Source organism: Diorhabda sublineata, chromosome 3 (assembly GCF_026230105.1).
Source record: "Diorhabda sublineata isolate icDioSubl1.1 chromosome 3, icDioSubl1.1, whole genome shotgun sequence".
Classification (NCBI taxonomy): domain Eukaryota; kingdom Metazoa; phylum Arthropoda; class Insecta; order Coleoptera; family Chrysomelidae; genus Diorhabda; species Diorhabda sublineata.
The window spans coordinates 42,151,574-42,179,374 of NC_079476.1; the positions used below are offsets into that span (position 1 = coordinate 42,151,574).

Below are 27,801 nucleotides of genomic sequence, written 5' to 3' on the forward strand. Positions count from 1 at the left end.
GTTATACACATATAATATGTTGTAAATAGAATTTAGACAGATTCTATTTGATATTTGTCTTTGTAATCTGGCAACATTGCGCATTTTATCTTCAACCAAATTGATAAACATATGATATGAAGTAATAATTTTAACCTTCAACATTCGTCTTTTGCTCTGGTCATTTAGCGAAGTCATTGTGAGATCGAACTATTTGAAAGGTAAAAAAAAATATTTTTTACAAATAACACAATATTCTTCATATGAAACTGTTTTAGATGATGACTTTAACAGAAGAAGCATCCAATAAAATATTTGGAGGATACCAAAAAGTCTTTTCACATGATTCCAAAGAAGTAGGTTGTAAAATGAGATTTGGAGTATATTTACCACCGCAAGCTGAAGAAGGAAAAAAATTACCCGTTATATATTGGCTTTCGGGACTAACGTGTTCAGAGGCTAATTTTATTGAAAAAGCAGGGGCACAAAAGTAAGTAATATTTATAGCTTAGAACTAACAATAATTAATTTTCCGTAATATATGAGTAAGTATATTTGTTTATTCAGATATGCTGCTGAATATGGTGTAATCATAGTGAATCCTGATACATCTCCTAGAGGCCTCAACCTTCCTGGTGATTCTGAAAGCTGGGACTTTGGAGTAGGTGCTGGTTTTTATATAAATGCTTCACAAGAACCATGGAAAAAAAACTATAGAATGTTCAGTTATGTTACATCAGAATTACCTCAAATTATTAACGGTAATTTTCCAGTTGCCGAAGGACTGCAATCAATAATGGGACACAGGTAAAATTTTAAAATTTGAAATCACTTTCGATCCTTTCAAATTGCCTTTTATTTCTAGTATGGGAGGTCATGGAGCACTAATCAGTGCATTGAAGAATCCAGGATTTTATAAATCTGTTTCCACATTTGCGGCCATTTCTAATCCTATTAATTGTCCTTGGGGTGTTAAAGCTTTCAGTGGATATCTGGGACCACAAGAAACTTCTTCTTGGACTGATTGGGATGCAACTGAATTAGTTAAGAAATATAATGGACCACCTTTGGAGTTATTGTTGGATCAGGTATAGGAGAAATATTGATTGTTTTCTATGAATCAATTTATTTAATCAATTCCAACTTTCGCTAGTATCACATGAACTAACGAATATAATAAAAAAAAACTGGCATTTTTTCAAGCCGAACACACTGTTTATGCTAACACATACAATCCAGTAACTAAGTTATCATCTTCAAAGACTAAAATGTTGTGGCAAAAAAATTGTGTTCAATAGTATGAATATCACCAATAGTTCCAGAAATTCAGTAACTTTTTTCAGGGATTGGAGGACAACTTCTTGAAATCCAAACAACTTCTACCGGAAAATCTTGTAGAAGCCTGTAAAGTTTCAGGAGTTCCTGTTATTTTGAACAAGAGGGAAGGATACAATCACAGTTACTTTTATATTGCTTCCTTCATTGGGGAACATATGAAATACCACGCGGAACATTTGCTCTCTAAAAAACTGTAATTTACAAGTCTTTGTTGCCTTTTGATGTTTATTTTTTTGTTAAATAAAATTTGGAAAGTAAGTTGTTTCATTGACTATAACCTCTGGAAAGGAAACAATTCTTTATTGATGTCCGAGCCTTTGGCGAGTTTTGCCACATCTTATTGAATCAAGAATTGAATTTGAACCAAACGTGCGACCCAACAAGTCACAATTCTCTTTTGCGATCACTGCTATTGACTATTCTACAATCAATGGTGGAATTTTTGACTTACAAAAACTACTGCCAAACTACTTTTTCTATACACCAAAAAGGTCCTAATAATGTAACTACTATTATTTATTCCAACTCATTTAATATTTACTCATAAAAACTAATAATCAAGAAATAAGAATACCAAAACTGTTGTAAGCGTTTTTAATAATAAAAAAGTCAACAATGTAAAAGAGGTAACTAATAGAAAACCAAATTTTTTTTTTGTTTCTACTGAAGATCTTACAAATAAATAGAATAAAGCTAGAAAATAATGAAAAAAAATACTTAGAACAAACATATTACTTTATTGTTACATTCTTTAAGGCTAGCCAGATGCTAATCGACTTCTTAATTCAGCAATTAAATCTGATCTCTTGATTTCCACTTCTTGTCTTGAATCTACAACTCTCAACTTAACTACACCTTTCTCTATTTCACTTTGACCTAAGATTATAACAAATGGAATTCCATCTTCTTCACAGTGTTGTAACTGAGCTAATAATTTGGGATTTTTCTTATAGGAATGTTCAACTTTGATACCATTATCCCAAAGTTCACTGCAAAGTTTCATTCTTTCTTCATAGAGATTCTTCTGTGCAGATGCTATGTATACTTGTATTTCTGATGATCTGAATTTTTCATTTGAAGTGGCTTGTCTATCAAACAAAAATAGGATCAAAGAAATTTTCTTCATATTTATATTAATGGAAATCTTTATAATTTAAATCACAATTTATTTTGTAAACATAGGTATATTTGATAGTACCAAAAAAAGACATAAAACTTACCTAGCTTCAATTATAGCAAATAATCTTTCTACTCCAATAGAAACCCCGACACAAGGAACTTGTTTTTTCTTTGGATCAAACATTCCTACTAAATTATCATAACGACCACCTCCTGCCACTGATCCTACAGATATATCTTCTTTAACAGTATCATCTTTCAATAATACTGCTTCATAGATAACTCCAGTATAATAATCCAACCCTCTAGCTAAGCTAAGATCAAATAAGATATTATCTGATGTATTATATAAATTGCAATAATTTAACAATATTCTTATAGCTTCTAAGCCTTCACAGGCATTCTTATTTTTATTTAATACTTTGTCTGCTAGTAGTTTTTCAACCAGATCCATTTTTCCATTTAACCTGACATATTCACCAATTCTATCAGCAATTTCTGGTGATAGATTTTTCTCCTCCACCATTTCCTTTTTAACTTCTTCCCAAGGTGATTTATCTAATTTATCTATAGCTGAACAAATAGCTCTGATATTGACTGCAGGAACTCCACACACTTCAAGAATTCCATCTAATAGTTGGCGGTGATTAAGCTTTATCACAAATGGATTCATTTTTAAAAGTGATAAAATTTCATGAACTACCTTGACGCATTCTGCGTCTGGAATCATAGGATCATAAGCTCCTGCTACATCAAAATCACACTGATAAAATTCCCTGTATCTTCCTTTTGTTATAGAAGGATTATCTCTTCTATAAACTTTAGCAATATGGTAACGTTTAATATTGGAAATCTTATTCATAGCAAGGTACCTTGCAAAAGGTACTGTGAGATCATATCTTAAGGAAAGAATTTCACCACCTTGATCTTTTAAATCATAAATTAGCTTAGAATCTTCACCGTATTTACCTGTCAGAACTTCCTTTAATTCAAATACTGGCGTATCAATAGTCACCGCACCGTGCTTCTTAAATACAGATACAATTTTATCCATAACTCCTAATCTAACAGCCATTTGATCTGGGGCAAAATCTCTTGTACCTTTAGGAGTTTTCAATGTAAATTTTAAATCTAAAAGTTTTGTTACCTCTTCGGTATTTTTTTCTTTGGATTCTTTGGCATCTTGTGGCTTTCCAAGATCATCACCTTTTATTTTGCTTTCAAGAGCTTGTTGAGACAACATTGTTGAAAATTTTATATTGCCAAAAGAGAATGTCTTCAGTTTCTGAATTATATGCCAACGTGAATGTGAAAAAATCATTTTGTAAACGTTGGCATTTCTGGAAAAACTGTTCAGTTTTTATTTGAGCCGATTTTACTATTACAATTTTAACAATATTGTTTTGTTCTCCAAATGTTTAGAAAAATTCAACCAAAACTCTTTATTTGCTATTAGTTATTACTTAATAAAAATTGTTTCTAAATAGAACTTATAATATCCATCAAATGATTTTCTAAAATTTAAAAAAATGCCTAATCATAACAACTTTCAAATATCATTTGCTCTAGACTGTTGAAAGATCTCTTGTTCATAACCTATATTTTGTTAATAAATAAAAAGATGATCAAATTTTATAATTATATCATATTATTATTATAATACTCGGTTATTGAATTGAATAAATTTTAATAACCATGGCTCTTAGTCGAATGATCAGAATATCAAATTTATGGTAAGTCGATTAAATATTATTTTTAACTATTTTAATTTACATTGGTAATTTATCTTTAATCCAAAACTATTAAAGTTAAAAAAATCTAAATATTGTTTTAGTTTTAAAGAAAACATTCTGGTTCAAAAGCATTCTTCCAAAATTAAAAATGTAAGAAACTTTAGAAAAGATAGAAATATCAATGAAGTACCAAAAGTAAATCCAGACAGTTTAGCAACTCCATTTTCGAAAACTCATATCGATCCCGGAAAGCTACGTGTCGGCAATTTGGTGAAACCTTTTTTATTTACTGTAGGAGTATGTTGAAAACACATGTTTATGATTATTTATTATAATTAATTAACAGTTTTCAGGAGCATGTTTTTTGGGGGCATCGATTTGGGAATATGAGAATATGAGAGGACATGCTAAACGAATGCTGAAAAAGCCTATGAAATTTTTTAAAAGACAGGTAGACAGTGGCTATACCTCAACGGTACATATATAAAGATAAATGTATGTTATTGAAATGATAAGCAATTTGTTTTTTTAGAATGCCATATTAAAAGAACTTAAAATATGGTGGTCAGGTCTTACAGAAGGTGAACGTGTCTTTGCACCAATATGTGCTTTAAATATATTAGTTTTTTTTGCATGGAGAGTTCCTAGATTCCAGCCAACAATGTTAAGATATTTCTGTTCAAATCCAGCCAGCCAAAATATCTGTATTCCTATGGTTTTATCAACTTTTAGTCATTATTCTGGATTACATCTTCTGGCTAATATGTATGTTCTTCATAGCTTTAGTACAGGTAATTAAACATGAGAGTTATGAGTATAGCTTCTGGTTTAGATTTTTGTTGACAAAATTAAATAATTCCGTTTGCTCCTGATTGTATACTAAAAATTGTACTACAATTGTTTGCTAATATATATTTTTTATCCAACATGTTGTTATTTAGTTTCTTTAAACTTTAAACTACAATTCTAGTAATATATTAATAAATTGGGTTGTGGTTAATATTTGATAATTATTCATATCTTTTAGGAGCCGTACATAGCTTGGGAAAAGAGCAATTTCTAGGGTTGTATATGGCAGCAGGAGTAGTATCTAGTTTCACTAGTTACATGTATAAAATCATTACAAAACAACCAGGTCTTTCATTAGGGGCAGTGAGTAGATTGACTATATTGTTACTTTCCAAATTTTTAAACTTAAATAATGTTTTAGTCTGGAGCAATAATGGCAATTTTAGGATATGTCTGTACCCAATATCCAGATACCCGGTTAGGAATCATTTTTTTACCAGTATTCACTTTTTCTGCTGGTGCTGTGAGTTTGTTTAATTATATACCATTTATCTGTTTCCTTGATAATAATAATAATACTTATATTATGTTTTAGGCAATTAAGTTTATTGTTGGGCTTGATACAGCTGGTGTTCTATTGGGGTGGAAATTTTTTGACCATGCAGCACATTTAGGAGGAGCCGCTTGTGGAATGTAAGTTCTTTTAAAGTTGTTAATTAACTGGAAATGTAAAATTGTTTAAAAAATCATATCTTCATTGTGCATTTTTGTTTAGATATTAATCAGACGTAACAAGAATAACATTTATCTTTTTGTATAGATTTTGGGCTTTATGGGGTAACCAATATATTTGGCAGAATCGTGGACCTGTACTTCAATACTGGCATCATCTCAGGGGATCAATTAAATAATATTTATTTTTTTAGTAATTATTTAATATGTACAAATATTTAAATATACTTGAATAATTCTTTTATGACAATAGTTTTTTTTAATTATAATTCAATACTTACTCTGTGTAAGAGAGGAATCTCCCGTACAATTTCAAGCCTAATCTAAGAAACTATCGCAAAATATGTAAAAGGAACAGAAATAATAATTCTTTTGGTCATATCATTTAGTAATTGGAGATACAGTTTCCCAGGAAATCCAATTTTGTTTGATTTTTCCGGAAAGTGCTATCGGCGCGCCTGCAACGTCCGGAACTCATTATACGCCTCGCATAGATTTAATCAATAATTGAATTTTTGAAAGAAACCTCATTGCTTTTACTTATTCCATGATTTTACGATGTTATCACCATCTACCGAGCGATGATGAAAATTTTAAATTCCATGCAATTCGGCATTACAATACTATGTATGATTGGTTGCTGCTTTTAAGGGTAAGTCCAAAAATTTTTGATCAACTTAATTCAAATTAGGCATTTTTTAAAACCGCTACTAATCAACTGGCAATAATGTGACATCAATTTTTTTCTAGTATTCGTTACTTTATTTATATATTCAATTTTTGGCATGTGTAGAATTCAAATGAGGGGGGAGGGCAGGTGCATTAAAAAAATTAAAATTATATGAAAATGTTTATTTAGTGGTTGGTTCGGTACAACTTTTAAAACAATAACTAAGACCTCATTCACATTATAAATAAGGCTAACGATCTGTTCATATTTATATAAATATAATACATTAATAAATATTTTGGTAAACATTTTAACATTAGACAAACGAAAAACAATATTTCTTCAAAATCTAGGCAAATAAACTGCACAACTGAAGTTTTACTTAAAAAAATTATGACTACCATTATAATACATAAACAATTTAATGTGTAAACTATATAGAAAAGAAACAATGTTTGGAATAGTGTAAGGAATATAATTTAAATGCCGTAAATACAGAAATAATGAAAACAAACATGTAATATGAAATCCAGTCACTGACATTCACAGAGATCTGTATTAGAGGTGGTAAAGGTTGACTAAGAACTGAAGGTGTTTGCAGAAAACAGAAAAGTCTCCTTCATAAGAGATATTAAAAGATAAAATTATATGATTATATTCTTATAAGATTTTAAAATTTGTTTCAACCAACCGTAATACATGATAATAATAATAAAAAAAAATACACATATCAAAAAGAGTAACTGTACACAAAATTGTTAAGCATATTTGTGATAATCAAGTACAATTAATTCTATTGATTGATTATAACTTAACATTTGATTCTGTGTTTTAAACAACCTGGCCTACTGTATTTACAAGAATGGAAATTAAAAACTGTTATTACCTGGCTAAAGTCGGGCGAAAACTTTTCTTTTAACAAGCAGCTAACGCCTAAAAACTTCTATGAAAAACAGAGAAGATAAAAAACTCGTATTACAAACTACTAAATTAGTTCAAAACAACACAGATACACATACAACTAATCTAAATCCCAATTTATAATGAATATGTGGATATGAAATGGAGGTAGTAATAAGTACAAATCAAATTTTTTAACTAAGGAAATCTGACTGTTTTGTTGAAATAAATTAAACATACAGGCAAGATATCTAAGAACAGAGTCATACCACAGGATCTGTTATGTAAAAGCTTTTATGATGTAAGATAACATGTTTCTAAAAAAATATGACCTTAGTAAAAAAAATTAAGTTGAATGGAATAATCATCATAAAACATCACAGTTAGTTATTGATTTTAGGCAGCTAGTTCTTGAATATATACCGTTCAAATTGTAATTATATTCATATTTTAAAGAAAATTATATTCCTATTTTCTAGTAACACCAAAAGGGAGTTTTCTTTTTTATTTATTGAAATACACGTCAAATATTGACATCAAAAATCATCCCAAAGATTTCAACCCTTCCTAATTTTCATATAATTGAAATGTTTAGCCAAGTTCTTTACAATAAAAGTATACTAAAAACATATTTTTTCTCAATAGAATTAGTTAATATTTACATGAAAATCACAAAACTTTTCGGTGAAAACATCTACAAATCTATGAGAAATGACATTTTTATTAATGATTAAGAAAACTTGCAATCTAATAAAAAGATCATTAAAATTATACTTTTACTTTTTAGATTTTTTTGAGTGATGTTTGTCGCCGCTGGAACTCCTGTGCCTTTTCTTATCATTAGAGTTGCTGCTCTTGTGCGAAGAATTGTGCCTGTCTCTGTCTTTTGAAGATGAAGATTTAGAGTGGCTAGAAGATTTGTGATTGGAAGAAGAACGCCTGTCTCTATCTTTTGAACTAGAATGTTTACTAATAGAAGAGGAATGTTTGCTAGAGCTCTTATGATTGCTGCTGTGTTTACTATTTTTGTCTTTTTTAGAAGAATATTTATCGCTGCCTTTATTCCGGTTTTTGCTCCTTCTGCTATCGTCATCATCGCCTGTATACGCCTTTTCTCGATCTTCTTCAGCAGCTTCTCTTTCTAAATCTGACCAATCCTTTCCAGATTCTTCGTCAGAGCCTATAATAACAAAAAATTCAATGAAATTGGGAAAATATAAAATTAATTAATACCTTTACCTAAATCTTCAGATTCATCTCCATCGTCATCTTCTGTATCTCCTTCTGAATATTCAGAATCTTCTTCGCTCCAATCAGATCCCTCTTCATCATTATCTGTAGGTTCATAAGCCTCGTCCTCTTCTTCAGATTCTTCATCATTGGCAACTTCTTCGTCAGATTCAGGATCCAAGAACGTCCATCCACCACTATCAAAGAATCCTTCTGGATCATCTGTTATTGTTTTCATAATTTTCACCCAGTTGAGAGACTGAACACCTTCAGAATATCTGTTAAAATGATAAAATTTCAATTAATTTTCTTTGAGTAGATTTTTAATTTCAATTTAAAATTGTTAATCAATCTCTTCAAAGTATTAAATTAAACTCTACTCTTACCTGATATCACATGAATTTAACCATTCTTTAACATGGTCCAACATATTCATGGGTATGGCATTAATCATGACAGTTTTTTTATGATAATCTTTAAAAACAAACACCATATCAAAGTTCTTCAAATGAAACTGTACACGTTCAAAATGTACCAATTCTACGTCTTCTAAAGTAATAACAAGTGGAGGCCATTCTGTGAGATTTACCAAACAACCTGAAGTTGGTTGGAGAAGAACAGTAGAACGGAAAGGTGCTCCTGGAAATCCCAACTCCCTAAATGGAGTATCAAATTCAATTTCCTGTTTAGTCATCGATTCAACCTACAAAATGTTTATTCATAACTAAACCTGAAAAATCATTTGTATAATAAACAGCAAGAGAAATTCAATCTTAGAAAATTGCTTGAAAATAATTTTTTTAGATAATATTCCTCCGCAATACTATTGATACTTCATCTTCAAATCTTCTTAAAACATTTCCATTTTAATTGAAGTTTAATAAAATATTGTTGATGATTTAATATTTTTAATAAAAATTTTCTACCATAACAAAATGTGACAATTATATACCAACCTTTTCACAAAAACTTTTAAATGCAGTCTTCAACTTTTGCCTCAACTCCCTTTCAGATTGTTCAGCGGCCAGATCATCTCTGTCATGCATATGTTGATGTTTTCCTAAATCTGTTGTAATTTCACCAACCTCAGTGTAGAATTGGACATCAACATGTTTCTTTTTCCCAAACATAATGGCATGCTTCAAATGGAAATGTAACAAAATGATCATTTCACCATCACATGGTTGAAAAAATGCATTTTTAATATTGTTGTAAAGAATATCAACTTTATCTCCTCGAACGGATGTATATCTAAACCCATTTGTATGAGCTTCTAATGATCCAGTCATTCGTTTTGATACAATATTTGGCCTGATGTACAAATCCTTCAGTTTAGGGTTACCCTTATTTTGGGATAATACAAGAGTGTCCTGTTTAACCAGATCTTCTTTTTCTTTTTCTTCAGCTTCGCGAGTTTTGAATTTCCTTTGTACTTCTTTTATCAATCTGAAAGCAGTATTCAAGTTGGTTGATGGAGTTGTCACTTCACCAGGGTCCTTTGTGTTTGATGATCTGTAGGTCAGTTCTTTGAGAAAAGTAGCTTCAGGATGTGACCATACATTACCTAATAAGAATAATTAGTAATAATAGCAAGAATAAAATAAAAAAAATCACTTCAATAAGTTCTTACCATCATTTTTTCCCATGGCAGATCCAGGATGGAAAAAATTTATACGTAGATAAGTATAATCTCCTTCAACAGATTGAGAGATGTTTTTAATAGTAGATATATGGAATGGTACAGCAATTCCATATATTGGTAAAATAACAGTCTCATACTTTTGATCAACATATAATTTGAGTTCTTTCACTTCAGGAACTCTAGGCATTTGATTAACACTTTTATAAGAGATTGTGTTCTTTCTAACTTTTTCTTTATCTTTAGATCCCGACTGTTTTGCAAGACGTTCTTTGGCTTTTTCATTTAATTGGGCTGCCAATTCTTTCTGATGCTCTTTTCTTTTTTCCTCTGTACTGTGTTCTGTTCGCAATTTGGAGTCTAAAACAGCAGTTCTTTTTCCTCTACCAAGAATTTCAGTCTTGGGTGTATTTTCTTTTTCTTCATCATTTTCTTCACCATCTGAGTCATCCTTGAGAAAAATACCAATGTTCTTCATCTTTTTCTTTGATATTGTTAAAGCAGTTGCCGGTTGACCTAAAAAAACATAAATATTGATTCAAAAAATGATAGGTACACAAAATATAATTATGATGATAATTTACTTAAAAAAAAAACATTTATCAAATTTGTCATTATAATGCATTAGTTCAATTCATATCATACTAACCATCATTTACTAGTACTGTATCTCCTATGAACAAAGCATATGTCTTTCCTTCTTTTTCGGAAGCTTCCTTATTTTCCAAATTTGAAAACCCAATATTTAAATTGAATACCATGCCCTTCTTAGCATCAACTGTCGTTTTTGGTCCAATAATAAGTGAATTCTCCTTGAATTCAATCCCCATTGCAAATCCAAAATTTTTGGTGAGATGATCTACTAGTTGAGGTTTTTCTTTTTTAACCAACTGCAAACCAGTATCATAAACATCAGATAGTTTTACTCCGCTCTGAAGCTTTTTCATCAATTCTTCTTCTATGGTGAGCAAAAAATTATAATTATTTTGAATTTCCTCAGTTGGATTTACCAATAAAGTTCTCACAATATTTGAACAATAAGATTTATATCGGGCTCCTAGTGAACAAATTATAGCTCCGAAGTGAAGTGTGTTTTTATCACTAACTACACTAAACTTCAAATTGTAGTTGCCACCAGACTGTATGATAGCTGGATAGCACATATCAACCTGATTTATATCTACTCCTGATACATACTTTTTATCATTAACTGCAGATTCTACACCCTCTGCTAATTTACTATGTTTTACTTTTTTCTCAGAATCTATTATTTCCATTATTTGATCTTTAAGGTATTTTGTGAATACATCTACTGTTACCATTGAGGCTTTTTTAATTGTAAGAATCTCTGATTCCTCTTTCGGACATATAAGATAGGCAATCTGAGAGCTCATATCAACAGTTTGGAAATCTTGTTTTTTAACTACTGCTTTCCAGCCTTCAACAAATGAACCACCGTAATTATCTTTAGAAAAAACACCCAAAGTTTTCCCCTTTTTACTCTCTTTTATAGCTTCACATAACACTTTAAATTTGGCTTCATCACTGTCTTTGTCTCGCACTAATAAACCCAAAGGAATGTGGCCATCATCTTTCTCCTTAGTGTCTGCTTGTCGAAGAAAGTCTATCTTTTTTTTGCTAGTTAAAAAATAAGCTTTTTTCTCGGTAAGGACCATTACGGTATCTGTAAGTTCGTAGCCAAAGAGCCATATTTGCAATGCACCGGATTTGCTGTATACAATGTCGTCGTCTTTGCCAACAGCAGTAACTAGCGCATCCATCTTCGAAAGTCCATTTTCACTATCCGAATTTTGCCAGAAATTATACAGCTTTTTTAATCTACGGTAAAATGTTTCTTTATCAAGATTTACGTTTGCCATTTTAACGCAGTTTAAAGACCATCTAAGCCGACACCAACACCATTTAATGTTACAAGAAAAGCGCGACTTTAAGCTTGATATATGTCACTTGTCAAAATCTTTATACAGCTAGCTCATTTTTGGTCTGTTAATATTTGTTATAGTAAAATCGAAAATTGTAGAATTACACCCAGTAAAAAGGTATCTGAAACATTCTGTAAGAATTTGGAAATATCAATCTATTATTCGTATCACAGTAAGATAACGTTATTCTTTCTTATAAATTTTGAATGTAATGAATTTCAATCGATGCTAACAATTGCCTAAGCTAAAACTTTTCAATGTCAACATAAATCTTTATTTATGACAAAATAAAAGATGGCAGTTATTTCTGCTTTTATGAAATCTTATAATATGTAATGTAATAATTTCACATATTCTATTTTAATTTAATTTTTCAAAGTTTAAAATGGATCAGTTTTAAACTATAGTTATATATAATTTAATATTTCATTAAGTGTTTTGAATCTAACCTACAAAATGGCAATTCCGATATCAAGTAGGATAAAAGAAAATTTTGAAAATGTATATCTATACTAATACAAATTTTTAGTTCGTAGTTCAACTGGAATAAATTTATGCTACGGACCACCAACGTTTGATAATGTTCAAGATTTTTCTACAGTCCAAAGTAAATCATGTCGTACCATGCTTTTTGATTCGGACGGAAAATTTTTTGCTTATGTAAATGGTCAAATGTAAGTTTTTAGTACAAACATTTTTTTCATTATACATTTATACATTTTTTAGATTGAAAATCATTGCAACCGATAATTGGAAAACATTAGCTACTATAGAAAATGTTAAAACTTACCATTTGGCTTTTTCTCCAAAAGGTACTTTTCTGATGAGCTGGGAACCTTTTACTGTTAACAATGTACAACCTGAAGGAAGTCCAAATTTAAAAATATACAAAACCGAAACGGGAGAACTTGTTAAGACATTTGTTCATAAAAAACAGATAAATTGGTAAGTCAACAAATTTAAATAATATATTTTAGTCTTTTGGTAATAATAAATTTTCCAAGGGAACCTCAATGGAGTCTTGATGAAAAATTATTTTCAAGAATGGTTAATAATGATGTTGTATTTTATGAAGACCTTAACTTTGAAAAAATTGTAGCTAGAATAAAGAATTACAAAGTTGTGTCTTATAAAATGTCACCTAATGTAGGTGTATATTTTCTTCTTTGTCACACCTTAGGAAGTCCAGGACAACCATCTTTTGCGAGGTAAATGTTATATTAGCCATAGTAGATAACAATTTTTGAAATATGTTTTTTCTAAAGATTATTCAAATACCCTAATTTTGAATTGAATCAAACTATTGCGAATAAGAGCTTTTTTCAAGCTGATAAAGTTGAATTTCTTTGGAATGCAAAGGGAAATAGTGCTTTATTATTAACGTCAACAGAGGTAGATAAAACTGGTGGTTCTTACTATGGAAAACAAGGATTACATTTTGCTGGTTTAAATGGTCAAACGTCAATAATTAATTTGAGTAGGTATTGGATGAAGATGATTGGATTTATGTATTTTTGATTCTGATCAAATTGTAGGCAAAGAAGGTTCAATATACAATGTACAGTGGTCTCCAAAAAGTAATGAATTTTGTGTTGTTTATGGTTTCATGCCTGCCAAAGCCACTGTGTTCAATCTCAAGTGTGAACCTATCTTTGAATTGGGAACTGGACCTAAAAATTCAATTTTCTATAATCCTCAAGGTAATATCCTTCTATTGGGGGGATTTGGAAATTTGAGAGGACATATTGAATTATGGGATACTGCAAATTGGAAAAAGATCAGTGAATGTGATGCACCTGATACAACCTTTCTTCAATGGGCTGCAGATGGAGAACATTTCCTAACTGCAACTACCGCACCAAGACTTAGAATTGGAAATGGATATAAAATATGGCATTACACTGGAGTTCTGCTCTTTGAGAGACCTTGTAAGGAACCTGAAGAATTATATGATGTAGCTTGGAAGGTATATCTGTTATTTTAATATGAGCTTCAAATATTTTTATTACTGACTAGTATTTGAGATGTAAAGTCGATTAATTTTTTTTTTTTCAAGAGTTTTCCAAAAGGAGTTTTCAGAGATCCTGTTATTTCAACAAAAAAAGTTGAAGGTATAGCTGCAAGTCAGCCACAAGCTTCTGCACAAGTTTATAGGCCTCCTTCTGCAAGAAACCGCCCAGAAGTCAAGTTCAATTTGTATGATGAAGAAGATGCTCATAAACCAGGTAAATTTTAACAATTTAAAAATAGACTTTTGAATCAAGTATACTTGTACTAATTGGATAAATTTATAGGCAAGGGTGTAGCTCCATCAAAAGCTTCGTTAAAACAGAAAAAGAAAAGAGAAGCAAAAAAAGCTAAAAAATCGGAAGAAGGAATTGATGAAGAACAAAAAGGGCCCGTTATTGTTAGTAACATTCAGGTGAATTTGACTGGCGATCCGGAAGTAGATAAAAAATTGAAAGCTATCAAAAAGGTTTTTTTATCAATAAATACACATATCTTGTAAATAATTATCAATATTTTCAGAAACTTGATGCTATAGAAAAACTGAAAATTCAACAAGCCCAAGGTAAAACATTAGAGATTAATCAATTAGAGAAGATCAAAGGAGAAGCGGACCTGATTAACGAATTGAAAAATTTAACTGTATGATTTTTGTATTTAAATATATAAACTTATGAATTATTTGTTTAATAATCATTACAAACACCATATTTTCCATTAATAAACTTACATAAGTAATGAAAAATAAATACAGGTATAGTATTTCTGAGGTGCCAGCAATTTCTTCAATTGGTAATCAATTTTCAGCTTTTGTGCAGCTATATTGAAATCTTTGAAATGTGTTTCTATTATTTGAAAACATTCTGGTGCGGGGTGGAAGCAATATTATTTAGTTTAATGCAGCAAAGACCCAGGCTGCTGTTTTTACAAACAACGCGGGCACTGCGCCTCAGGATCTTGTCTGGACATAAAATTTGATCATCACCGCAAATTCGCTTGTTGGTTTTTGAGATTGAGAGCAATATTTCCTCTCATAGTCATGTCGACGAATTAACTATGGCAGCTTCACAAAAACTTTAAGAACAAAAAACTATACTATATATTGCAGGTAAAATAATATATAGTTGGTAACGAATTTGGTTTATATAATGGCAATGTATAAATAAAACTACATACACAAACAAAAACTACATATATTAAAAAATAACAATGCATAATAAAACACAACCACTTAGTACGCGAAGTATTAAAATGTTAAAAAACCTATTTATAAAAATACACCCTTGTCACTTTGTAATTAACTGGGTGAAAAATATCTCGCCTTAGATTTTGTTTTATATATAATGAAGATGCTTTTGCTTACACTTACATTTATAACTATTTTGTTGAAAATATTTTTTCTAAGGTATTAAGTTATTTTTTTCATTACTTATTGTGAATGATTCAATAAAAAGACCAGTAAGACAAAGATATCATGCATAATTTAAAATTTTATCAAAAAAAATTGATAATAAAAATATCAAAAGTCGATTATTATTATTGTTATTTTAAGAGAAAAGCTTCATTACTATCCATATATCAATACTCTTTTATTTCAATATAATTTTTTATCAAATATGAATTTGAGAAAAAAAACGAAAAGGTGTTAATCGGAAAATCCACCAAATTTATCTATATAAATAGAGTTGCCGGTTGGAAATTAAATAGAAAATGACAATTGTTTGGATCGAAATATTAATGTAAAAAATCCGACCGAAACTGCACATTCTACTAATCACAGATAAATTCTTGTACAACACTTTCTGATCACTATTGTTTTAAATATGGAAAGGAATCATGACATTACATTTTGTTAAGTCTGTATGTTGAGAAAGTTGCCAGTTTGAAAATATTAAATACACAGTGTGCACATTACCAAGCTTTTTGCTATTTTGTATCAAACTGTGTAGAAATAAGTTAAGTAATATCATTTAAGGAAACACATGCATTGAGTTCTGAATAATGTGAGTATTGGTGTTTTTGATAATAAATATAACCTCATATCATACTATGAGTTCGCTAATTAAACTTACGTCCCCATCAATAAAAAATTCAATTGAATCAATAAAATAAAGATCTATTTTAACCCAATGTAAGTGCATTCAATCACACCTATAGAATCTTAAATTCGTCAAGTTGAACCTCATTTTATACTCTTAAAATTCCATCATTTATTTTATTATAAATATCATTTGTTACTTTTTCGTAAGCACCTTTATTAATATTTAAGTAATAAATATTATCACCCTTGGATGGATCGAATCCTTCTTGTTGTAAATCATTCTTTTTCAATTTATATGTACCTGTAACAATAATTTAAATTATTACTACGTATATCTCCAAGAGTGCAAAATTGTTATTAAGAAATCGATTAGATTATTCAAAGAGTTTCTTATAGTCAAAAACAGTTAATATTTTTTGAGATATAGACGTTTTTCTTAACACTTTTGTCGAATTCTGTCCCTTTTATCGTTTCAAGATTATTTCAGGATATTTAGAATATTAGATAGCTGTGTAATCATATAGGCAACTGTCAAGTTAGATGGGAAAGTAGAATAACCTAAAAAGACTGGTTACAATACTATTTTCTCACCGGTCAAATCTATTTTTCGTAATATCCTTATAAAAATCGGTCTGGCATAAGATGGTAAAGCTTTTTTTAATCCTTCAAATAGTTCGTTCAAATTGACTGTTTCTTCGGGATCTAAGATGGCAGCCATACCAGCACGTCCTTCCTGTCCCCTAATTTCTACACCGTATACTACAACGTCTTTATAATCTATGATATTGCTCATTACAGCTTCCACTTCCGCCGTTGAGACATTTTCGCCCTGAAAAATGAATAATCGTTTTTATTGAAAGGAAACAAAAAAGAAGACACGAATATAATTAAATTATTCACCTTCCATCGGTAAGTGTCTCCTGTACGATCCTTAAAGAATAAATATCCAAACTCATCGGCCACCAAAATATCTCCCGACAAAAAGGCACTATCTCCGTGATGGAAGACGTCATAAATGATCTTCTTTTTGGAAGCTTCTTTGTCTACGTAACCCAAAAAGGCTCTCGAAGGATCGTTCGGAATTATTTTACCTACAAATACACCGGGCTCGTTCGGTTTACAGGGCATACACAAACCAGTTGCATCTCGTATCGGTTCACCAGTATGTTCATCTACCTTTATTATAGAAATAGGATAAACTGAAGGGATTATCCTGGAGACGAAACCTATAGCTCCAACAGTATTATCAATGTTAACTAGAATTGAAATTATTATTATTATTATTAAATTATGAAAAATGATCATTATCTAAGTGAAAACTTACCGATATTAGCATTTCCTTCTGTCGCTCCATAAAATTCTCCTACATTTTTAATATTAAATCTATCAACAAATTCTCTCCATATCTGTGGACGAAGCCCATTCCCATATATCATTCTAACATTATGTCGTTTATCTTTTTCACCAGGTGGAACCGCTAATATGTACCTACACATTTCTCCTATATATTGAGCTACCTAAATTAAAACAAATATTTATATTTAAATCGTTTTTATGGAGAGTTGAATTGGTAATTCATATATCTCTTAGAAACATAAACGATTTCAACAATATATTTCAGAAACCTGATTTTTAACAAACAATTCACTATTTGAAATTTTAATGTGTAACGGAAGAATTTGTTTTGAAGTGACTGCATTTATAAAGGTCAATAACATGATAAGTCTTATGGTTGAACAGGACCTTTCTAAGATTTCCTTTAGTATCTAACTTTTATTGTCCTTTTCTTCCTCTTTATTCAGGACAAATTCCTGTTTTGGACGTAAGACTTGGCCATATAGTTTGTCAAATTTCTTCCACAATTTTGAATGACCGATCATCGGCTATTTTGTCGACACATCTTTCCAGTTTCTTCTTCTATCTTCCTCTTCATAAACTTGTCTTGTGTTGATCCCGAAAAGTACTTCTTTTTGTGTTGGATAATATCGTTGAGTCTGATCCTTTCTCCACTATAAAACTTTTTTCTCGAGGACCACTTTGAAAATATTACCGGCTTCAATGTACCTCCTGCTACCATATATCAACCATACCAAGATCTAAGAATGGAAGTTTATTCGAACCCCTGTCGAGTCTTTTCCCTGGATATCTAGAAGTTCGTCCATCTCATTTTAGGAATCCCTAATTCGTGTAAACCTCTGTCGAGCCTTCCATGGACCTCTGGAGGTGGTTTACTCGCACCACTATGGGAATCATTTGTGTCTTAAACTAACTTTAAACGAAATGATTTCATATAATAAATGATTACCTACCGTTGCTTTGTATTTTCTACAATCCTCGAAATATCCAGACGCGGAAAACTTTTTTTTAATTACTATTGTAGCGCCGTAGATAAGCATTTGCCCAACTGTCATACATCCTCCGGCTGTATGATACAACGGAAGCGGAGTGTAAAAGATGTCAGAAGATTTGAAATTCGTCAACCAATGCATTGCCGCAGCTATAAATATGTACCTAAAACATCCGATGAAATAATTTTTTTGTACCGTTCTAAATGTGAATAACAGATAGTAGTAGTAGTAATAAGGATAAAATAAAAATTAAGTACAAAGCATATTCCATAAACACTGACGGATTTCCATTTCTAGAATGGTACGAATATTCTAGTTTCCCTTTAGAGAATATGTTGAATGAAGATTTTAAAAAGGTGGAAAGCAGATCGTACCAATTACCTTGAATTGCTGATCACCGCAGCTTTGGGCAATCCGGTGGTCCCTGACGTATAAATGTATACCAAGCAGTCATTGTAATTGAGAGGTTCTTTGATTGTTGGACAAGTTGATGCAGCATCTTTAACCAAAGTATCCAAATTGTGATATTTTTGACTCACGTTTGCGATATTGTTATTGCAACTAATTTGGTATAAGGCTACTTCAGCTTCAATTTTATCCAATATTTCACTTATAGCTGTAAAAAGAACATCGATCATGGAAATGGATCAGAGATTATTAAAAGGAAAAAAATATACATGAAGTACTACTAGCAGTATTCGGACATGGAGTCAGACGAAATCGGAGTACGCCAAGGCCGCGTTCTTTCACCACAAATATTTAGTCTATATTTTCTGTTTGTATTTCAGAAAGCCCTGTTACAGAACTTAATGCAGGGCAGAATACAGGAAAAGAAAGGCATCGATAGGAAAAAGAAATCCTAATATAATAGAATAGACAATGGAATTGTTTCATTTTGCGCGGGACAGAGATGCATTTAAAAACGTGGTCGCCAACCTTCAATAAGAAAACGGCATGAGGAGAAGAAGAAGCAGTATTCAAAACGACGAAGGTACAAAATTATTTCTATGCAAATAAAAAAAATTTGAAATTATTTTAATGCCAAATTCGGAAGACGTGGCAACATTGTTATAGGAAATTATATTTACATAAAATGTTTTTACGGTCTGAAAATTACATAATGTCAATAATTAGTTGAGTTTATGGTTATATGATAAACTACGACAGTTTTTCCATAGGGATAACACTTATTCATGTTTTTTTTACCCAACAAACATCAAGCAGTTCAAGTTTTTATTTAACCTTTTGTCTTTGGAATATTTTAGCCGCGACCTTGGACTTAAAATCAATGAATTTTAGTTTTAATTTAAAACAAGTTTTGCCACTTTTGGTAGCGAACTCACCACAGGCCATTATATGAGTCACCCATTATTATTTATAGAAAATATTATTTTTCGGGTGAAAATATGTTTCATTTAACAAAATATAATATATACATCACAAAAGCTTGATTTTTTTTTAACAAACGAATAATACATGAAAATGATTTCATCCACTCGTATGAACCATCACTTTAGTGAAATATTAAAAAATATTTTCATATTTTAATTAATAATAACAAGCAAATAATTATTGTATTTACTTATAAAACGCACATAGTGTATGTGAAAGTTTTTGATGATTTCAATCATTGAATGACTTTATTACATTTTCGATAAAAATTTACCACAACGGATCGTCTGTATCCTCTACATGTAGGAGCAGTAGTCACTGTCATTTTTAAATGAAAAATGTATGAGATTTGTCGTACATTTCATTTTCGTATAGGCTTTGGCGATTAAACAGTCTTATGTTAATAAAATACTATCAATAAAAATATATTTTTATTTAAGAGTGAAAAAAGAATTTTGAGGTTAAACGAACTCAATTTTATGTTTCCAATATACGTTTTACACAGAGTACCTACGTTAGTGATACTCAGATAAATAAATTTATTTTGATTCAATATTTTTACTAAAAACACTACCAATTTTTGTGTTGACAGTCAGAGAGGAAGGTTTCTTTGCTAAGTTTTAAATAAAAAAAATTACTTATAAACCAAACCGTTAGATATAAAATTTTCATGAAACAAAACTAACTAAATTTGTACAATTTCATCAAATTATACCTTTAATTTTAGTTTTAAATTAAACGTATCTTTTAATACAAGTTGGTAATTTCATTTTTTCTATATTCTGTATATTATCCATTTGAGATAAAATTTGAATATGGTGGAAACGATTAGTAATTTTGTTGATGTTGTTTTATATACCGCGTGAATCAATTTTGAAGGTTACAACGAAATTTGGGAATAGATAAATACTTTTAAATAAATTCATATCTCCAACTTTAATATCCTTTGACGTAAGTCGCATAATAACATACACAAACTCAAGTCTGGCATAATAAAGAGGCATTAATAGTTGAATCGTGTATTATGGAAATATATTTGCATCACTTCGTGACAATTTTAAAAGTAGAATCAAATATATACAAGGATAGTTTATATATATATATATATATATATATATATATATATATATATATATATATATATATATATATATATATATATATATATATATATATATATATATAAGTTGAAAAACTAGAAAGGAAAAAATTATTAATTCCTTACTTATATACAAGCCCTTGGTGGCTCGGGGGGACGTATCCCCCTGCGCCTTCAGCGCCCTGTTATCATCGAACGAAAATTACGATTTTTTTGTGCATCATCTCTTGTTGTCTATTGCACGATTTTTCACTATTAAAATATATTTCTTTTAATGAAATAATTCGATAAAAGAAATATTTGCTGCAAGAAGGTTGACAAATCTACTACCACGACACACCACCTGATCACGGATCGTTGGCGGGGGTGGCAACTAAGAGCAAGTGATTAGCTCATTTCTTTCTGTATAGCTGCCGCCCTCATCTCCATGTCCCCAGCACCGGCCTGCTTATATACCAAATTCAACAATTGAAATAAATTCCAAACTACAAGAAATTTCACAAAAAACAGTTTCCTATTATTCTACTCGAATAATAAGCTTAGGGGAATTGGTCAGTTTATTTCGATCAATATCATATATACATAAAAACTTACCGTTGGATAATTCGGTACCAAATATAACAGCTTGACTTTTAGATACGGTGATGGAATGTACTAATGTACTCAGTCTTAAATTTGTATTTATCAAAGGGGTAATAACACCTATCTTAGAGAGACCTAACCATATGCATATAAACTCCGGTTTGTTTTCAAGGAACAAAGCTACCTTGTCACCTTTTTTGTAACCGTGACCTTTGAATATATTCGCTATTTTATTACTATATTCCTCAACCTAAAACAATAAAAGAAATTCCTTGCAAAATAGTAACAAACATAAACATTTTGTCAAAAATACTTAATGTTTGAATACTCGTTGAAAAAGTATCGACTGAAATAAATATTTCGGTGGATGGGGTAAAATATAATTCAATATAGATTCCCGTGTATTAATAATAGACAAAAAAATCAATTGTTTTATCGCCATCGTGGAACTGTTTGACTCAACAATAATGTAGGCGCAAACAGTCACATTCTATTTACTTTAAAGTTATTCAACTCTTTTACCTTAAATATAAATCACTTAAAGTTTTTTACATTCAATTCAAATTAAAATTTTCGATGTTAATGATTTCATCAATTCTATTCGCTCTTAATTCAATTTCTAGGTATTTTTAAGTGAAGTATTCTAAATTACTATAGTTGGTATTTTATTGAAGGTAGTACAAGAAACTTTATTTTATTAAATTCAGGTTAATCACTTCTAAATAAAGCTTCTCTAATTTTCATATAATTTTACCCTGAGTGTCATTTAATGCAAATTTTACTTTTTGTAAACTTTTAATTTATATAATATTCAATTTACCTGTGCAAATGTCCATTCCTGATCTTCGAATAATATACACGTTTTATTCGGGTGTTTCTTTACATTACTTTGAAATAATTGAGCTATTGTAACATTATTTCTTTGTAATGTTTTTATTTGTATTAAAACAAATATATATCTGTATAACGCCCTGAAAAAGAAAACATGACAAAATACAGACCAAAAATTAAGTCAAAAAGAATACTTATATCACAACAATTCACATGGCAAATATGTATTTTACAAGTAGACATAAATCAATACTGCTTAAGATAAAATTGAACAGATTCTACGCAAAAGCGACCTTTAAAATACGATAACTATTCTACTTTTTTACTATCGAAAAAGTGAAGGTAAACATGCTGTATTATAGCTCAGAGATTGAAAGACATCAATGCCAAAACCTCGTAATTTTCTATGTAAAAATAATTTGTATGTTTGTTGAGCTTCTACGACTCAAGCCGGTACTGGATGAAAAATATTGTTTATAAATTTGTAACATCGACATTCATTAAATATGAAGTGTCGTAATTCAAAACTATAGTTATATAAAATTTCATGATAATGAAAACTGATTTCGTCAATTATATATATCCCAACAAAAAATAAATAATTTTAGACTTTGATATAACAGTTGATTTTGGTGAAAATGATCGCAACAAAATTACCGGGAATATATTTGAGACAAGTACATCCAAATATGAATTATAACCGCAAAAATACTAATTACATATATTCTCAAAACAATCATATCGAAGACTCTAGAAAATAAAGATTATTTCTTCCAATGATAATTGATATTTTTTCGTCTTTTTGAAAGTTATCTAAAAGTCAAATTGCATGTTTTCTTTCTATTCTATTGTACCTATAACTTAATGAAAAACGAAATTCTATTCTGCACATGCAAAACCCTACATGTTTAATCAAATACTTTTAATTTACACACAATAACTTAAGGTCAAAATCAAAAGTACAACTCATTGTTGATAAAAAATTTAATAGTTACAATAAAATAAATTTAATAAATCCTCGGAATAAAATATAAAAAATCTACATAGATCCTACAGCTGCAAAAAAATTAGATATTCAAGGTCAAACGTAAATATTTTTTAGTTTGGTTTTGGTATTGACTCAAAATATAGGCATCCATACCTTCTTCTTAAACTAATTTTTTGCAGCATATGTATAAAATACAAATATTTTAATAAAAAATTACGGGATTCTTAGGGTATTGATAAGATAATAGTTGGCGTTTTGTTCTTTGACAAATCTACAAAAATAAGAATTTATTGTGGAAGTAGCATTTGAATATTATCAATTGGTTCGATTTTTTCTAAAAGTGCTAATATGTAATTTGTTTTACTGAATGTATACAAAATGGCATTTGTTCAGTACTACTGCATTATAAAAGAATTGTAATTAGCTGCTTTTACACTTGTCATTGACAACGTTTTTATATTTATTTCTCAAAAGTCTTTTTTTAAATATTCCATCAAGATAAAAGTGGTGTACCTCAATTTCAACATAAATACCAATCATGCCTTATTCTATTTCTCATCAGAAATATATTTTTCTCATTTATGCCTTTATACATCACAGAATTAAGATTTAAATTATAAAATAATATTCTGTTAAAGAGAAAGTCATAATATGTAATCTAAATCCAGCTGAACTATTTTAAAAACATTAACACACATAACTAATTCCTATATTTGTATCTGATTGTCTTAATGTATCATATTCAATCAATTCAATTACTAATAACGATCCTCAATCAATTTTAGGTATAGTGATTTGTTTTATAGCATGATATGTTTGCTAAATATTATTACCACAGAAAATATCCTTATAAAACATTTCAAATATAATTTAGTTTTAAGATTAATATCATTATATATAGATAAGATCCATTACAAAAACACATATAAACCCTTTCAGAATAATATTGGCAAAAATCATAAAAACTATAATTTAATAAATTGCCACATGAAGATGTGTGGTAAATTTAAGAATAAAATGTTATTCTACTATACACAAGTATTAGTTAGAAAATATTTGTACAATGTCAAAATGTAGGTATTTGCAAATTGCTCCTTCCATAACTTTTTGATGTCATTTAGGCCACTTCCTATCCCATTTTTGTTTGGTAAATATATTAATTAATCCCCAAATTTAAATATTAGGCAAAAATATTAAACTAAACATAACCAGATTCAATATTTTATAAGGATTAAAATTTCATTTTAATACTTTTTGTAGATTCATTGTATAAAATAAATTTATATTTTAGAAATTGGAAAGTTGAAAATCCAGTTTTTTAATACGCTTGACCCACAGAAACTATGAAAAGATATCAAAGCATTTGATACATCTTGTGTAATTTGAATTAAACTAACCTTATATCTCTGGGAGCAGTCATAACCGCTACATACCACCATCTCCACTTTCCTGCCGCTATGTAGGCCACTATAGCTACTATAATTATTTGAATTAGGAAAATCCATCCAAGAAAATATCCTATAACGGCTCCTAAAGCCACTAAGGCAGCAATAATAACTGACATAATCACCAGTTTTCTAATCAAGACTCTAACTGGTCTTGTTTTTGAATAAATTCCTCGTCGGGAAATGTTTTTTTCTTCGTCCAAATTTTTTGATTCGACCGACTTCCCGCACTCTACATCGGTTGTATTGCTTTTGACGTTCACCTGAAAATTACACTTTATAAACGACAGAGTTGACTCTTCAATTTAGGTTAAACCCAGTATTGTTGTTTGCCTATCTGATCGGGAAATTTTCTGAAAAAAAAATAAATATTTATACCTAGCAATGGCCCAGCTAAGACCTTAATATAAAATTCATATTTATTAAAATATTAAATTATTCTAACAATTACCACAAATAATAAAATAAATTCACGGTATCTTTGAGGACGAGTAGAACTCTATAACGAGTAGTTGTAGAAGAAAATATTCATAAGTTGAGAAACCAAGGCATGTGGCAATTATTTATGGTTGTTTAGTTATTTGAATAAACAACATATTCTCCTAAAAAACCTTGCAATTATTATTCAAAATATTAATAACAAAGTGGTAGGCAACCAAACTTACACGTGTTAGTATATGTTTCCATTTCTATTTAAATTAATTTCATAAAGAAAATTTATTGGATTTTAATTCATTAACATTTACGTTTATATATAATATTCTAATAGTATATTCATTGAAAGCCATATTCAAAACCTGTTAATAAAAATTGTAACCAATTAGGAAAAATAAAATCAAATTGGATTATTTTTTGTTCAAATTATTATACTGAAATAAAGAAACAACATAAATCTCCACGTATTTTGATTGTGGCAATTCAATTACAAAAATTGTGAATTTTATAAAAAAAAATAATATTGTAAATCATTCAATTGGCACAAATTAACGTAGAAAGTTTTTGCTCATCAAAACAATTTCAAGTACAATTGTAAATAACAAGATTTACCATTTCGCAAATAAAATCTACAAATAAAAACAAGCAATGATTGAGAACAGCTTTTCAATTGCATATACAGTGCGTATAAAAAGAGAAATCATTAGAACGGTACGCCAAGAACAAAGCAATTTTACATTTTTATAATATATGTCGGCCTTATTAAAGAAAACTGATTTTACTAAAGCAAAATGGCAGTTGCTTATAAAATACTGTTTATATAGAATAATTTTCTGTTTTTTAACGTTAAACACTAAATGACTAGATTGCGACCCTGACCCCGATCGAACAATTTGAAAAACATTACGTCGTATTTATTGATAATATTAACAGTAATTGTAGATTCAAACAATTATGGTACAACTGAAAATGATTCGAGGTATTTTAAAATTATTATTAATGATATTCGTCAAAAAATAGAATCCATATTTAAAGTAGGATGGATCTAGAACATTTTTACTAGCTACTCAAGGACTGATTTGATGTATATTTTGCATTCTCGACTGAGAATTTTTTAACATACGCTCTGTTCCGTTTTTAAATGATATTTTTTTTTTCTTGAGACTTGATAGGCTTTTTTCATACAACTTCTTTTAATAAGCTCCACTAGAAAAATAACTTTTTTGTCTATTCGTATGAGTTACATTTTACACATACGTAAATTTCTCACATTGATTATTTCCTCTCTGTACAGTGTATAATGTTTACATAATAAATATCTTAATTGAAAATAAATATCAAAAATTCGGATGATATGAGCAGCCATATATACTTTCTTTTTATGTAATTATGATTGCACTTTCACTGGTACCTACATCTTATTCTCACAATGGGGTACATATACTTCAGCAAATTTTAATTTCTCTAGTTACCGATATACATACATCGATCAAAATAATCATACCCTTACATACCTACTAGTTAGTGTTTCAAGAAATGGGATTGTTAATGTAATAAAAATTAAAAATAACAAAAAGTGTTAGTTATTATGAATCAAATTTAATTAAAGTTAAACTTATTTTGAGTTCAAACAAATTATTTAATTGATAAAAATCTTAGTTTCTACATGTATATTGCCCAATAACAGAAGAAAACAAAGTTCAACAGTCATCTGATATTTTACTTACATACAGTTCCTCGTTACCCATTCTGTATATTTAAAAGTATCTGCAATAAGAAACTGAAAGTAGGTACATATATAAGATGTTGCACTTGTTTTCTTATTTTACGAATTGAATCGAAAAGATTGTTGGTCGAAATCTAACATTTATTATATTGGTTAAATAAAAGTGTTTTAGGAATAAAATTCGAATATCCGTAGTAGCGAATTGTTTGAATTGAATTGAATTTGAAAAGAAATTAAATCATTAAGAATTAACTAAATTGGCTCTAACATATACCACCTGAAACTGAACCTTGCATTCAAGAAATAATCTATTATATAACACATGTATTCTCGATAATTGACGACAATTCGAAAGGTGAATTTGCTTTTCGAATTTCATTTTTGAATAATAATGAAGTGAGTTTGACAAAATTGGCGAAATAAGGCGAATAAATCAAATTTAATTGGTTGGGTTAGCTTTCTTCGGGCATAAACCATGAAATTTGTTTTTCTCCTACAGGCCTTCAATGTTTGTTATGTCTACTACATCAGCCCTTCCTTATTGTTATCGTTATTTTTATATATTTTCTTTGGAAAATATTCTCGGGATGTAAAACTAATTTACCTTATCTGTATTTTTGCTATAGGTATGCATAATAAAAATAATGCTTAGGACGGCGGCGTATGCACTTAAAACGAGTACATCTCAATAATTAGAAGAAACTTTCAGATGCACTTTCTCGTTTAAATAATCCACTTAAAAGTCTGATTCTCTAACGGCGGACACACGTTGCGAACACAAAACGAGATAAACGAATGTTATGATTTTACGAACTGCAAGCGAAACCTTCTATAT

At 29.6% G+C, this 27,801-nt stretch overlaps 6 protein-coding genes across 9 annotated transcripts; 3 read left to right on the plus strand and 3 right to left on the minus strand.

The window, feature by feature from the left end:
- Window positions 1-61: 61 nt before the first annotated feature.
- Window positions 62-1,575, plus strand: LOC130441158 (S-formylglutathione hydrolase). Its single transcript, XM_056774716.1, has 5 exons — window positions 62-200; window positions 258-469; window positions 547-786; window positions 845-1,067; window positions 1,323-1,575. Exons 2-5 carry the CDS (start codon window positions 258-260, stop codon window positions 1,512-1,514), a joined length of 867 nt encoding a protein of 288 aa, XP_056630694.1. The 5' UTR covers window positions 62-200; the 3' UTR covers window positions 1,515-1,575.
- A 254-nt stretch (window positions 1,576-1,829) lies between these two features.
- LOC130441155 (histidine--tRNA ligase, cytoplasmic) lies at window positions 1,830-3,784 on the minus strand. The gene is made up of 2 exons (XM_056774714.1): window positions 2,538-3,784; window positions 1,830-2,405 (listed from the first exon to the last, which is right to left on the minus strand). Exons 1-2 carry the CDS (start codon window positions 3,755-3,757, stop codon window positions 2,075-2,077), a joined length of 1,551 nt encoding a protein of 516 aa, XP_056630692.1. The 5' UTR covers window positions 3,758-3,784; the 3' UTR covers window positions 1,830-2,074.
- Window positions 3,785-3,980: 196 nt separating this feature from the next.
- On the plus strand, window positions 3,981-5,940 carry LOC130441157 (presenilins-associated rhomboid-like protein, mitochondrial). The gene is made up of 8 exons (XM_056774715.1): window positions 3,981-4,169; window positions 4,271-4,466; window positions 4,516-4,644; window positions 4,702-4,960; window positions 5,197-5,321; window positions 5,380-5,481; window positions 5,554-5,651; window positions 5,779-5,940. Exons 1-8 carry the CDS (start codon window positions 4,132-4,134, stop codon window positions 5,867-5,869), a joined length of 1,038 nt encoding a protein of 345 aa, XP_056630693.1. The 5' UTR covers window positions 3,981-4,131; the 3' UTR covers window positions 5,870-5,940.
- A 586-nt stretch (window positions 5,941-6,526) lies between these two features.
- Window positions 6,527-12,108, minus strand: LOC130441154 (FACT complex subunit spt16). Its single transcript, XM_056774713.1, has 6 exons — window positions 10,779-12,108; window positions 10,121-10,645; window positions 9,447-10,054; window positions 8,877-9,193; window positions 8,500-8,768; window positions 6,527-8,440 (listed from the first exon to the last, which is right to left on the minus strand). Exons 1-6 carry the CDS (start codon window positions 12,007-12,009, stop codon window positions 8,037-8,039), a joined length of 3,354 nt encoding a protein of 1,117 aa, XP_056630691.1. The 5' UTR covers window positions 12,010-12,108; the 3' UTR covers window positions 6,527-8,036.
- Window positions 12,109-12,321: 213 nt separating this feature from the next.
- LOC130441162 (eukaryotic translation initiation factor 2A) lies at window positions 12,322-14,760 on the plus strand. Its single transcript, XM_056774720.1, has 9 exons — window positions 12,322-12,547; window positions 12,602-12,746; window positions 12,799-13,017; window positions 13,077-13,280; window positions 13,338-13,549; window positions 13,608-14,038; window positions 14,129-14,297; window positions 14,367-14,548; window positions 14,602-14,760. The coding sequence occupies exons 1-9, from the start codon at window positions 12,529-12,531 to the stop codon at window positions 14,725-14,727; spliced, it is 1,707 nt and encodes a 568-aa protein (XP_056630698.1). The 5' UTR covers window positions 12,322-12,528; the 3' UTR covers window positions 14,728-14,760.
- Window positions 14,761-15,210: 450 nt separating this feature from the next.
- Window positions 15,211-27,771, minus strand: LOC130441163 (long-chain fatty acid transport protein 4-like). Of its 4 annotated transcripts, none has more exons than XM_056774721.1 (10): window positions 27,571-27,771; window positions 24,758-25,068; window positions 22,362-22,512; window positions 21,554-21,791; window positions 18,850-19,084; window positions 18,426-18,631; window positions 17,445-17,633; window positions 17,021-17,376; window positions 16,712-16,949; window positions 15,211-16,421 (listed from the first exon to the last, which is right to left on the minus strand). In XM_056774721.1, the coding sequence occupies exons 1-10, from the start codon at window positions 27,598-27,600 to the stop codon at window positions 16,267-16,269; spliced, it is 2,109 nt and encodes a 702-aa protein (XP_056630699.1). In that variant the 5' UTR covers window positions 27,601-27,771; the 3' UTR covers window positions 15,211-16,266. The 4 variants fall into 4 exon arrangements, with proteins under 4 accessions (XP_056630699.1, XP_056630701.1, XP_056630702.1 ...); XM_056774723.1 differs by lacking the exon at window positions 27,571-27,771 and adding an exon at window positions 26,968-27,246 and having other exon boundaries at window positions 15,253-16,421; XM_056774724.1 differs by lacking the exon at window positions 27,571-27,771 and adding an exon at window positions 25,257-25,342 and having other exon boundaries at window positions 15,253-16,421; window positions 24,758-25,158.
- Between the last annotated feature and the right edge of the window lie 30 nt (window positions 27,772-27,801).

What these genes read in the sequence shown, in the direction of transcription:
- LOC130441163 (XM_056774721.1), bottom strand. Translation starts at nt 27,600, where the DNA reads ATGCATACCTATAGCAAAAATACAGATAAG. An exon ending in ACTGCTCCCAGAGATATAAG is followed by an intron (nt 22,513 to 24,757) that starts GTTAGTTTAATT and finishes TTTCTTTTTCAG; the next exon opens with GGCGTTATACAGATATATAT. An exon ending in GAGACACTTACCGATGGAAG is followed by an intron (nt 16,950 to 17,020) that starts GTGAATAATTTA and finishes TTCATTTTTCAG; the next exon opens with GGCGAAAATGTCTCAACGGC.
- LOC130441162 (XM_056774720.1), top strand. An exon ending in CATAAAAAACAGATAAATTG is followed by an intron (nt 13,018 to 13,076) that starts GTAAGTCAACAA and finishes AAATTTTCCAAG; the next exon opens with GGAACCTCAATGGAGTCTTG. An exon ending in AGAAGATGCTCATAAACCAG is followed by an intron (nt 14,298 to 14,366) that starts GTAAATTTTAAC and finishes ATAAATTTATAG; the next exon opens with GCAAGGGTGTAGCTCCATCA.
- LOC130441157 (XM_056774715.1), top strand. Translation starts at nt 4,132, where the DNA reads ATGGCTCTTAGTCGAATGATCAGAATATCAAATTTATG. An exon ending in TCTTCATAGCTTTAGTACAG is followed by an intron (nt 4,961 to 5,196) that starts GTAATTAAACAT and finishes CATATCTTTTAG; the next exon opens with GAGCCGTACATAGCTTGGGA. An exon ending in GGAGGAGCCGCTTGTGGAAT is followed by an intron (nt 5,652 to 5,778) that starts GTAAGTTCTTTT and finishes CTTTTTGTATAG; the next exon opens with ATTTTGGGCTTTATGGGGTA.
- LOC130441154 (XM_056774713.1), bottom strand. Translation starts at nt 12,009, where the DNA reads ATGGCAAACGTAAATCTTGATAAAGAAACATTTTACCGTAGATTAAAA. An exon ending in TGCCATGGGAAAAAATGATG is followed by an intron (nt 10,055 to 10,120) that starts GTAAGAACTTAT and finishes TATTCTTATTAG; the next exon opens with GTAATGTATGGTCACATCCT. An exon ending in TTAAATTCATGTGATATCAG is followed by an intron (nt 8,769 to 8,876) that starts GTAAGAGTAGAG and finishes TCATTTTAACAG; the next exon opens with ATATTCTGAAGGTGTTCAGT.
- LOC130441155 (XM_056774714.1), bottom strand. Translation starts at nt 3,757, where the DNA reads ATGATTTTTTCACATTCACGTTGGCATATAATTCAGAAACTGAAGACA. An exon ending in TTTGCTATAATTGAAGCTAG is followed by an intron (nt 2,406 to 2,537) that starts GTAAGTTTTATG and finishes TTTGTTTGATAG; the next exon opens with ACAAGCCACTTCAAATGAAA.
- LOC130441158 (XM_056774716.1), top strand. Translation starts at nt 258, where the DNA reads ATGATGACTTTAACAGAAGAAGCATCCAATAAAATATTTGGAGGATAC. An exon ending in GAAAAAGCAGGGGCACAAAA is followed by an intron (nt 470 to 546) that starts GTAAGTAATATT and finishes TTGTTTATTCAG; the next exon opens with ATATGCTGCTGAATATGGTG. An exon ending in CAATCAATAATGGGACACAG is followed by an intron (nt 787 to 844) that starts GTAAAATTTTAA and finishes TTTTATTTCTAG; the next exon opens with TATGGGAGGTCATGGAGCAC.